This window comes from Vidua chalybeata, chromosome 10 (assembly GCF_026979565.1).
Source record: "Vidua chalybeata isolate OUT-0048 chromosome 10, bVidCha1 merged haplotype, whole genome shotgun sequence".
NCBI classification, from domain to species: Eukaryota; Metazoa; Chordata; class Aves; order Passeriformes; family Viduidae; genus Vidua; species Vidua chalybeata.
In genome coordinates, this window is record NC_071539.1 from 5987064 (window position 1) to 5999793 (window position 12730).

Genomic DNA, 12730 nt, shown 5'->3' on the forward strand with positions numbered 1-12730 from the left:
CATCATGGATGATTTTCTTCAGTTGTTTCAACTCTTAAATTCAGTTTCTTTCTTGCATTGTCCCTGGTTCTCCCTAAATTCTGTCTAAGGACTGGCTGCTGCCTAGCATATATTCTTCTTTCAGTATGGCCACTTAGAAGTCATAATTGCAAATAAAATTTGGGCTAACCAGAGGCTCCTCTAATAGCATTTCCTCATCCTCATCTCACAATCTCCACAGTCAGGTCTGATTCATTTTGAAGGTCACACAATGCAAAATTTAATGCATCTCAGTTCTGATATTGTGGTCATTAATGTTGAAAAATTGTATAAATGAAATTGAGATAGATGAGAAAAAGTAGAAAAAATGTATTGTCACAATAATGGAAGAAAAATAATAGTGAGCATCAAGGAGAATGACTGTTCGGTGCTGAAGCAGATTATATGCATTATTTTAATTAAGAGTGCTTAATAGTACATATGGTTTCCCTTGAATAATAATTGCATGCTGATGAAGTATGATTAGAGACTTTTTTTCGGAGTTCAATTAAATCAAATCCATTTCTGTAAAAGGAGAGTGATTAAAAAGATGATATCAAGGTCTAAACTAAAGGCTGTGGCTGAAGCTTCTTATTGCAGATTTCTTTATTATTACTCTCCTCTGATGACTATTATCTAGTTTTTAACAATGCTACAAGTTTCAGACCGAGTTCTGTAGATTCAGTGGAAGAAGTGGCTTTACAGATCAAATAGAAACTTGGGAAGTCCTTGGATGTCCTTGGGATCCTGGGGTTGTTTCCAATCTGGGAAGACTCTTGGTTCACACATGTATCTTGAAGCATGTGAGGAGATACTCTGATTAATCAGGGCTCGAAGGCAACATACTGTTTTCTGGGCTATCTGTTTCTGTTTTGTGAACCTGGGTGATTAAATGCAGACTTGCACTGCTGCTTTTTTTCTCTGTAAGTCATTACTGTCTGCCTTGGAAGGCTCCAGGACCAGCAGGGCCTAGCAACTAACTGTCTGGCAACTGTTAACAAAATTATCAATTATCTTGTTGAGTCCCATCATCTTGTGCTTTGATTATCCTGTGAGTAAGGAGAGCTGGTTGTGCTAACATCCTGATTGGTGCCCTAAACACACACATAAGGCAGGGAAAGGGAATGATGCTCATTAACTGGGAGCAAACACAGGGAAGGCTGTCCAGTAGCATGGGAGATCATGGTGTCCAGGCTCTTAATCACAGCCTGGTTTGTGTTTTCATGCAGTCCACAGGAATCTGCACTGACGCCTCTTGTCTGTTATTCTGAGGGGACTTTTACTTTCTCTGCTTCAAACTTCCTTTATAACAAGGGGAAAAAAAGGCATTTTTTGTGCTTAAGCATGTGCACTGATAGCTAACTGCATGTTTTGCCCTGCAAATGTCTTTATTACACGTGCAAATAAAGAAAAACAAGCTATGTAGTTTTGGTTTAAGGTAGTCCAAGATGCAATTTCTGTACATGATCATTGTCAATGGAGATCTTTCACTCTGATCTATGGAGATAAATTTTGCTTCATATTTCATTATCTATTTCTCTTTGTACCAGAACAATAGCTAGATCTGTTTCCTCAGGACTGCCTGTAGCCAGCTTCGGGCAGCTAACATTGCTTCTTTAGAAAGGATCCAGCACTGCTTTTCCTGAGTGATGGTATCTGGGTTTATGGGAATGCTATGTGCAAATCATTCTGCATAAGCAAGCTATTCAGTATTTGTCACCCTCAGAGTCCACAGCTGGGAACCAGAGAAACCTGGCTTTAACGTTGGAGCTAGAAAGGAATTAACACTAGAGCAAATTGTTTAAATTCTCTATAAGAAATCCAGCATGAGGATTTGTAAAGATTGAAAGATTTGTATTGTCATGGTGTGGCCTCCTCAGCCAGAGCTCCAGAAGTGCAGAAGATCATTCTGCTACATCCTTTTGCATGTTCACAACCATGCAGACTGGGGAAAAGTCTGACTAACTCTTTTTCCTAAGGTTTTAGTCTAGTGGCCCTTCTAGAAGTTAATTCAATGCTGTCTTTGCACACAGATACCACGAGAATTTGACATGCATAAATATGAAACAGATGATGAGAAAATCATCTGGAGATTACTGCTGCTTACATTTGTGTGCTCCACAGTTGACTTCATGGCTTGCTGTGTAAGCAGTAACCCTGTGCAGACAGAAAGTGGCTCTGCCTCAGCTCCAAACAAACTGGGTTGAGCACAGGTTCATGTGCACAGTGCCAAGCCTAACTCAATAAAGCCATTATCTTGGAAGTGAGTTAATCATCCCTCTTCTCTGCCCCTGCGGTAACAAGAGCACGAGAACTGCCAAAAATGGGCCAGGTTCTGGCTGTGTGAGGAGCAGCATGATGTAGGTAGAAGGTAGGAGTGGAAAGAAACTCTGGATAATATCAAGGAGTTATAACTCAGGGCATGGGGGATCATTCCTCACTATAAATTAATGCAATTTAAAATATTTCTTAATAGAATAGTATGAAATCCTGAGTTGGAAGGGATCTACAAGGATCACTCCTGGTACAACCCCATCAATCACACCATGATATTAGAAATTTCACATAAAGGCATTTAGATACAGAAGAAACATATATTTCCATATATTTATACACATAATCTGGAATGCAGTGTACACAAAAAGCAAAGCAGAAATAAGTAGGAGTTTCTTTTTTGTGCAAGAAACTGAAATGATCACTCCCATCTGTGAATGAAATCCGTACAAAATGTGCTTTCACTGTTCTGAGTGCTGTACACTACTAAATTGGCCAACAAATTAGATTTTAAGCAAATTATTCACTAAAAAGGATACTTTTGACCTTAATTTATCAGTGCCTCAGAACCTCATAATGAATCATGTAGAAAACATAGTGTATGATCATGTAAACAGAGATGTGTATTCCAGAGCCAGCCCAAGTTACCATAGTCCTGGATTATCTTAATATGTAATTTTTGGGATGCCTAGTGCTGTGTGCCACCCTAATACAAACAGTCAAGTGCTGCTTGCTGTGCACAGGATACCTGAAGAGAGGGAAAGTCCATGTTTTATTCACAATCACTTTTATTTCCTAATCAATATTTTCTGTGCTGAGTAAATAAAACAATATTAAATTATTTGAGGGCAGGGAGTGCTGAAATAAAGTATTTAATATTTGCAAGAACTCACACTTTCCTTGTTCAGAAATAGATATTTCTTATGAATTACTGTGCTCTGGTTCACCTACTGCAGCACAGACTCACCATAGTCCTTTCTCAGAGAGCCCTCTACTGTCCTAAAATACAGCTGTTCCAGTCAGTGTCTGATGCCCCAAAATACCATTCGATCTGTGCTGTGAGTAGATTTCAATAAGGGAAAAAAAAAAACAAAACACCCCAAAACAAAAACAAAAAAAAAAAAAAAAAAAAAAAAAAAACAAAAAAAAAAAAAAAAAAAAACCAAAACAAAAAAAACATGTTATTACTGAATATTTGAATTTTTGAAGTTTGACAACTTTAATGCAAAATGAACGTGTTTATGGCCAGATTTCTATTTCTTTGCCTAATCATGGGAATGTGGTTTTCAGAAAGATAGAGGCTCAAAGAACTGGTTGTTTCCTCATGTTCCTGCCTCTGATTTTTCTTTTGTGAATCAGATAACTTTTTTGGAAGGTGATGAATATAAAAAAACCTGCTGTGTAGACTGATTCTGCAGGAAATTTTTCCCCAGTAAATTGAGATCCCACTATTAAAAATGCTCATTAATTTATCATGAGTCTCACGACTGCTGCCATTCATCTGGTAACACTAGGTGCTGAAATTGTTATTGCCAGGGAACCACAGATTTCATTTCAATAGACTCAGTTTCTCATGTTTAATTAAAGAAGTCTGATAACATTAAGGAAGTTGAGTGGATAGGGAGAACCAGAAGAAGCATATTCATGAAATTTGCCTGTATTAATAAAAATATTTCTTCAATTTTTCAGGAGGGAGAAGGTGGGGAAGGCTGATTAGTTTAACATTTGAGATTACTAATACTGTGGTTCTGAGAGGGGATCTTAATATATGCAGATATTCATTCTTAATTTACATGGGTGTGGAGGCTGAAGCTGTTATTTATAATGGGTTTAATGTCAGAAGATCTCTGCAGGTCACTCTGCTCATCAGTATGTGTGGGAAGAGAGACCCTTGATGCAAAGATGAACACCTGAGATTAAATAGTGCAATAGCCAGTCATGAAAGTTAAACCTTTCCACTCACCTTAAGGAGGGAAAACGAGGAAAAAAACAGTTATTTTCAATAACACAGTGTCATTGATCCCTCTAAACAACACAGAATTTTGCCATGTTCCTTCCCCATCCATGACCCCCAGGGGTAATGTATGAAGGGAGAGGTGCCAGGTGTGAGGGCAAACGTGACTTGAAAACAATAATGCTGATATCAAAGGAAGATGAGGCTCAGAGCTGCTCGTTCCCAAGGATTGTTTGGGTCTGTAGCTGGCAGTCTTAGGCATGGAGGGATATGGAGTCTGTAGCTGAGAATCTGCACAGGTCTAGCACATTACCATGTCACATTACCTATTCTCTCACATGGTTTGTCATGGTTTTGGTGGATAAGCTGCCACATGTGTGCTGGTTTCCTCTGGAAGTGCACAGCTGTCAGTAAAGTGTTGTTAACATCCGTAGAATAAAATTTTAAAAGTATGTTGCAGGGGCATAGGGCTTGAAATGCAAAGGAGTTGCTGCTGCACAGCTCAGGTTTCAAGTAGCTGAGCCTAATTTTTTCCAGCAGGTAAAACTGGAGTACAGCAGTGCTGAAGACATTGTTTACAGAAGGATAAACATGGCAGTTTACCTCATTTTTTTAAGTTATGTTGTTTGTAACTTGGCATATGAAGAGATCTGAGATGTCTGTTTAGATTTTAACACTGCTAATGTAACTAAAAATAATGTCCTAAAGGCTCAGCACTTCCACCCACTGAGGTTTGCATAGCACAGGCTGGATATCTGGATATGGCACAGTTTCAAACCAAAACAAAACACCAAAAAACCCAAGACTGGCATGTAAACTTCTGTGTTAAAGAAATTCCTGCACGCTGCATGCTGATGTTTATTCTAGCAGATTGATCTCTCTGATGCATAATATTTTCATATCTTCATATCCACTAAATATGCTTTAATTTTATTCATCTTGCAAGTTTCTGCTGCTGTGGCAGAATGGAGGGTGGGAGGCTGTGCCTGCCTTGTCAGGAAAACCAGACAGCACTTGAGGCATGTCCCTGCAAGGCAGGCTCAGGAGCAGCATGCCCCCCAAAGCAAAACTGAATCTTTGTAACAGAGACTCCATGGAGCCTTTCACATTTATCTAGGCTGGGCTTAAAGTATTCATATTTTTTAAAAAATTAAATTTGTGTGCCAGCAGACATGCTTTATGTTGCTGGTAGGCAGCTTGGATGTTTGAGGAAGAAAGTTGTTTTGAACACTGGGTTTAACTCCCTGAGAAAACAGCTGTGACTTACAAAATAACCCCAACCTGTGATGTATCCCTCCCGAAGTCCACTTTATTTCATTTCCTTATTTGCATTGTAAAACAGTTAAACTGGTAACATGTATTTATAATTTGTATAGAGGAACATATTGTATGCGTTTAATCCAAGTATTTTTTTAATGTCACAGTCTTTAGAAAGTGTTGTGGATCCACCTGAAAATTGGATTTTATAGTCAAAAGTCAAATTATGTTCATAGATAGGTAGAATTAGAAGAATGCATAGTTCCTGAAGAAATGGTTTGTAAAACTCTGGAAGAGAAAAGAACCTACAACGTCATTTGGAAATGTCATGTGATACTAACACCAGCATTTTTTTGAAGTTTGTGATTTTTCCTTTTATCTTTTGGGACGTACACAGTATCAGAGAAGTAAAAGCAGAGACAGCAGTTATTTCCTTCCTACAAAGATGTTTATGCCTTTCGGTAAAAGACCTTGAAATAATGTTACTTTGGTATAAACCTATTTTAAATATCCAGATTTGTTTTTCACTATGCATAGAATCACAGAATGCTTTGAGTTGGAAGGGACCTTAAAACTCATCTTTGAGCTTTGCCATGGGCAGGGACAGCTTCCCCTATCCCAGGTTGCTCCAGTTCAAATCCAACCTGGCCTTGGACACTTCCAGGGATGGGCAACCTGTGCCAGGGCCTCCCCACTCTCATAGGGAACAAATAAGTATAACTCTACAATTATTGCTACATTTTATATTAATACTCATTTTTAAAGTAATTGGAAATTCATCAAATAAATGTTCGTTTACTGAAAAACACATTTCCCACAGCCAAGGCATTGTTAGTCATTATTTTTTCTTTCTAAAATAGAAAGAAAAGCATCATGGGGATGAATTAGCATTTGAACTCTAATATCTTTTCTTAGACTTGATAATTGTGTAAATGTTCCATCAATTATTGTATATTGTATGTGTATTATGTATAAATGCTCTTTGAGAAGTTGCCATTAGTGTTTTAACCACTTCAGTATGGGAACAGAATCAATCATCCTGTTTTAGCTTTTCACTTCATGAGAAAATTGTTGTCTTTACTCTTAGCTAAATTATTCTTGCATTTAATAATTCAGTAGTCAGTCTGATGCATTTTTCACCTGGGAAAGGGGGCCAAAGCTTGTCTTTATTTTCCATGTATATTCAGTGTTGCACTCAGGGGAATGGTATATCCAAAAATAAGACTATAAATAAGAAATCAGTCGCCTTTTCTGTCTTGCTGCTTTGTGTGAGTTAGATATATGCTCCTGCAGCATTATTACTTACTCTGTTCAAATCAATGCTCTGAGCTTTCCTTTACATGATTGATTTCTTCCAGATTAGCCCATGAAGTACGTGATTTAATAAACACCACTGCTACCTGTTTGCAAACACACAGATGTCTGCAGTGTTAGACAGAGACTGTAAAATTTCTAAAAGTGCTTCAGTCAGTCATAAGATTTACTTTATTTAAGTAAGAAAAAGAAAACAGATTTGGTCTGCTATATTTGAAAGCAAACTAAAGTTCTTTGGAAGAAACAGAAATAAGGCAAGAATTCTTAAAAATGAAGCCAGATGCTGCAAGAGATAATGATAAAAAGGAAAGTTGCTTACTAGGTTATTGTCCTCTTTAAATGCCACTTTCCTGCTTCACAAAAAAAGCATTTTCCCCTTGCTTTTGTGTTCTTAAAAATTGTGGCAGGAGATTGTAAAGTATCAGCAACATTACAAATATTGATGTCACTTCCTAAAATACCTATGGGTATGTATTTGTATTATCATTTAGTAAAAGTTTTAGCAGAAATGGGCTGTCAAGGAAGAATTTAAGTGTTCTATAGTGCTATCCTTTGACCTATAGCGCTGTCCTGGGGTTCAGTGGGGTCCATGTAGAATGCCTGCTTTTTATTAGGATGTTATTTCAGTGTCACAATTGCTTATCTGTAGCAACTCACAGGGTGCTCATGTTCTGGGCAGTATATCTTGCAAGAGTTCCATGCAGGACATGGAAGGATTTTATGTGCCATTTGGATATTTAACACCAGGGTTTTTTTACAGTTGCTTCTGGCTGGATTATGTTGACCTGGTTTAGGTACAGTTTTGTACAGGTTTTAGTTTGCCCTAACAGTTTCATATTTTGTGTTTCCATAATACCACTCTGATACCTCCGAGACCAGTGTTTTTTAGTGCTTTCCAGACAATTTTTGTGTAATAGATGTAATTTTTCCAGACTTTTCTTTTTATAATAGATAATGTAATGGCTTTTGAGCATTGATGGCCTGAGGAATTGAGAAGTTTCTTCATAAGAAGTTACTGTGTAATACCTTAACACAGCTGTCCAGACATAGTATTTTTTATCTTTAAAGTTCACTCTTAGGTCTTTGTTTTTCCTGATAATGGCCTGACATAACATTATTCCTCCCTGTATTTTTTCTCTCTATATAAGGTAAGGGTCTTTTTCTTCGTGCCTTCTGTGATACTATTTTCTCTGGAGGTAAATCTCCACAGCTTCACAGCACATCTGTGCTCAGATGTGGGCTGCAGTCTGATACACAGCATGTTCCCTCAGTCTTTACCCAAACCAGTCTGTGGCCAGGTCATTCCTTCTGTACTTTCTGAGAAATGTTGTGAGGTTCTATTAATCTTTCTCCAGGAACTTGTATTTCTGATATTACCCTGCTTTCATCCACTTTCCTGGGAGATGGTTTTCCTTTTCAATTGCACTACTATTGTTTTTAATATTACTGAGGCTTGTTGTCTTTTCTTGCTAGTTTCTATTGTAAAATTAAAATGCTACTTTTGGCACAGAAACGATCATACTGCTTTTGAAGGATAGATATTATTCTTGCTCCCCCAACACCTTGGGAAGAACTGTACAATATGATTCTATTCAGTCCACATTTTTATCAACACGGTCACCATCACCTGCAGCCATCATTCCATTTTAGAGCACAGCCTTACAGGTATTTTTTTCCCTTTTTGCAATATCCATATATGAAGAAGATGAATGAAAGTTTCTTGCATGTTTTTGTCAGTGTGTTTTTATAGCTCCCATGAACAGTGATGGACTTGGCAGCCTGGAGACCGAAATCCTCTGTTTAATCACAGCTAGGTGTAGTTCAGCAGAAAGATGTATTTCTATACACAGCCCCTGTAGCATGTCTAAGCCTCGAGCTGGAGAACTGACCTTCTGTAAGCAGAAAAAAGCTCTCAGGCCACTCAGCCCCTGCCTTATCTGTCAACTGTTCAAAAAGAAGCATTCATGCCATTGAGTTTTTGTGACAGGTGCTGGCGTCTAGTCTGGAGTGGACTGAGAGCTCTCTTTGGGGAATTTCTTTCCCTGAGTTCCTGAGAGAAAGCAGTGTTCTGTGCAGCCTGGAAGTTGTACATCTGCGTGCGTTGAATTGTCACATAACACTTCAAAAGGCAGTGGGGTTTTCAAGTCAGCTTGCATTTAGCCCTAGGCTTGATCTTCTGATCCATAATGTCTGTGATTCTTTATTTTAATTGTGAAAGCTCTCCAAATCTGATAGCTAAGACTGGAGGAGAACTAAGTAAAACTGCAAACTTCATTCCCATGTTTAGAGTATTGAGATATTTTATTTGAAAACAGAGCCAAAAGGTCCTTCAAAGAATCCTGCAGCATCCTAGGTCCAGAGAAGACACACTGCACAGAATTGTTGTGTGTGGTCATAACTTGTATTCTCTGAACATTTTGTAATGTGGTATAGCAAGGCAATGGTCCTGGTCATATTCCTTTTCATAAATATGTGCTTACTTCCCTGAAAATCCATTGTAATGAAAGCATGTGCTATTCCAGAAGAACATTAAATCTGCTGGAAATAATTTGACTGGGTTTTGGGTCTTTTTGTATTTTTCAGCTAACAGGACAAGTGACTTTGCAAATTGCCACAGATCCAGTTTTGCCGTTTAATGCCCTCGACATCGCGTTAGAAGTTCAGAACAGTCTAAAAGGTAATTTTCATTAGAGGAATATTGTTCTCCATTATTACAAGGTGGGGGGAAAGCATCATCTAATCCCTGATACATATTTTCAATACTTGAATAATAATAGCCAGTGATTTTGCTAGTCAAATAGGGTCATTATATAATGCTGAATAAAACACAGGTTTTGTTGCTAAAGAAAGCCACGAAGTTTTTAAATTCTTTCCGATGTTACTTTATCAATTAAGCAATACAGGTTACCTGTAGTGTCCTAAGACCTTTGAAAAATATTTCTGTTCATAGGTTTATGAAACTCTCAAGTTTATCTGTTAAATAGAGAATTTCTATAAAATCACACCCAAACTTCACATATCCTTCAGCAGATTGTGAGATCATATCTCAAATGTAAAGACTTTTTGCAATCTTCAGGTGCTACCCCGTGCATTTCATTCACTCCCTACACTTTTCTATAACACATACTCATAGGAGTACGATACCTTTTCTTTAATCTTTGCCATCCATCATTGTGAAGATGTAGGAGTCAGTAGGCAAGTATTGGTCTGGAACCAGTGAGCATCTAAAAAGACAAGTAATTTTAGCTCTGTTGTGCCGCATAAACATTGGTTTAGTTCAGCCTAAACACAGCAGGGGATAATCATCAAATGAAGTGTGCCTCAACTGGTATTCCTTCAACTAAACATGAGATGTCTTCTATTGTTCATACTTTTTCTTTATTTTGAGTAACAGGAAACATTGATTTAAACTGATTTTTTTTTTTTTATCTAACTTCAGTTAGATCATTTATCTCTACAACTTCAGGGGAGAGAAAATTATTTGCTAGGCTGTAGGGCCAGCAGGGTAAATTTTCTCCCCGCTGTTCACTTTGGAGTTTTGTTTAATGATTTTTCTCACGGCTTTCATGTCTTGTCTGTCTCTGACTTGTATAAAAGAACAGTTTATGTTCATTTTGGAAAACATTAAGACAATGCTCCTTTCAGTTACTTAAATGAGAAGTTGTACTTTTTTATGTGGCTCATGGGTTTATTCATTCTTCAAAAGATTTTATGTTGAACAAACTTTCCAGTTCAAAGTTGGAATGTCTTAGTAAGCTCTTTCCTTCTCCAACTCAATGTAAACTGTAAATGTAGAAAAGATGAAGGTAAATCTGCATGACATGTAAAATATTTGTTCATTAGGCTTAATTTTGTGCCTCTGGGATCTGGTTCAGCCAATTCCTTGAACACAGATTTTATTACCCGTTGGACTTTCTCACATGCTTGAAGTTAAATTTTGTGTAAATATTTGAGTCACTGTTTTGCAATCTCCTGGATGTACTCACAAAAGGTTGTGTATACCTTGATACTTGTTAATACTGCATTTATTTACATTTCTAAAGGATTTAACTCTGTAATGTGGTGGGTGTCTATACAATTAGCTCTGCTGAATTCCATGGGATATTACTCAGCACCTCACAGACCATTTCTTACATCCAAGATAGTGTGGATGGCAAGTTATGTTCATTTGGCACACAGCCTGTCCCTCAGAAAGATGGGGAAGAGGCTGTTCAGTGACACATGTTCTCTCCCCTTGCACACACCAGAACTCTTGGAAACAAACCACTGCTTTTGGGTTTATCTGAAAGAAAGGGTTGGGGCTGGAGAGATTTATTTTTCTACCTCTGCTGGTGGTCTGATGTTTAACAGGAAACCTTGTGGTCATAAATGATGGGAGATGGGGGCTCCAACACTGAAACCAAGCCCCCAGGTCTAGTCAGGTTGTTGCCTGTCTAGTCACAGATGTGATATTCATAAATAAGTGACTGCTTAGAATATTCTCATTAGCTACACCTTGCAGTTGTGTGGGATTTGTGCCTTCTCTACATTTAAAGTCAAGACCCATTTTAACTTGATACAAATACATTAATATCTTGCTAGGCCTTGTATCCTATGAAAATCCAATTAATATTTTGAGGTAGGGTCCAAACAAGATGTCAAATCTGGTATGTTAATGATACAAACAAAAGTGCTTTTAAGCATTCCGGTAGAAATGCTTTGTGTGTATCTGCAAGTAAAAATGTACAATCTTTTGTATAGAAGTGTTTTGTATGTGTACAACCATTTTTATCCAGAACATATTTATGTTTTCTGGTGAAAGCTCTTAGCACTGTGCTCCCTGTAGCCTGTCTTTTAAATCTGGTGTATGTTACAGTAAGTTTCAGGAGTTGATGGGGATTCTCCAGCACCTCATTAGGATTAAAAGCATTCCTGTACCTTTGCACCTGACTGTCCCAGCAATAAGTTCAGCCACCCAGTTTACAAAAATAAAGTCAGCCAGGTTGGTGCTGTCCCTCGCTTGGGTGCTGTTGAAGCTGATGTCATTTTTATTGCCAGTCACTTGGACTCGTGCAAGCCTTTCAAAATTGGTGTTTGTGCCCCAGCCCTGAATTGTGGCTGTGCAGCACCCGGCAGGCGAGGTGAGATCCCCACTTGTGGCTGTCAGCACAGGCTGCTGGAGCAAATTGTAGCCATCTCTGATAACTACTGGCTGAGAGGGAGAGCCTTATGAAGACAAATTGAGAGTGGACGAGATTTTCTGGTTTTCCAGAAGTGCAAGAGCCATGATTTAAAGCTCTTTGGCTGACGCAGTGTCATCTGTGTGTGGCTTCTTATCAGTTAGGCCCTTTCTTCTCCCCAGAATGGATGTTTTACAGATGTTACTGCAGCTGAAGTATTTGGGGTGATAATAGTAGGCAGCACTAGCAGAAGTTTAAAATCTGGTTTACAAGAAGTCATTCCCAGGGAAGTCTGCGTGACTTTCCACAGCTCTGTCTCTACCCATACATTTCAAAACATCAGGCTAAACTCTCTGTCCTTAGAAAAATCGATAGAGAAACCTATCTCTCTCATTTACTGCATGCTCATTGCCTACAGCTATCTGCTGCTCTTCAGCTTGGCATCATTTTACCTGCTTGACTGTATTTCCCTGATCATTTTGGGTGCTTTTCAGAATTACTCTCTCCTCCTGTCTGTAATGTTCAGAAAATTTCACTCTTTACTCTTCCTACCCTTTATTCTTGACTGCAGCAGAGGTGAAAAATGCAACAAATCTGTATCTAAGACAGAAATATCTATTTTGTCATGAGACACTGGCATCTTGTCTTCAGCATCCATTCAAGGTTATTAGGCATTACTACCTTTCTTCAGCCTTTAAAAAGACAGTCATGGAAAAAGGCATTTTCCATGGACAAACATTTAGTTCTGAAGGGC

General features: G+C 38.2%; 1 protein-coding gene across 1 annotated transcript in view; it reads left to right on the forward strand.

Moving 5' to 3' along the window:
• Window positions 1-12730, forward strand: part of NAALADL2 (N-acetylated alpha-linked acidic dipeptidase like 2) — a 417358-nt gene that overhangs the window by 384919 nt on the left and 19709 nt on the right. Inside the window, exon 14 of the mRNA XM_053952318.1 lies at window positions 9401-9494. Within this exon, the coding sequence (XP_053808293.1) occupies window positions 9401-9494 (94 nt within the window). The remainder of the gene's footprint in view (window positions 1-9400; window positions 9495-12730) is intronic.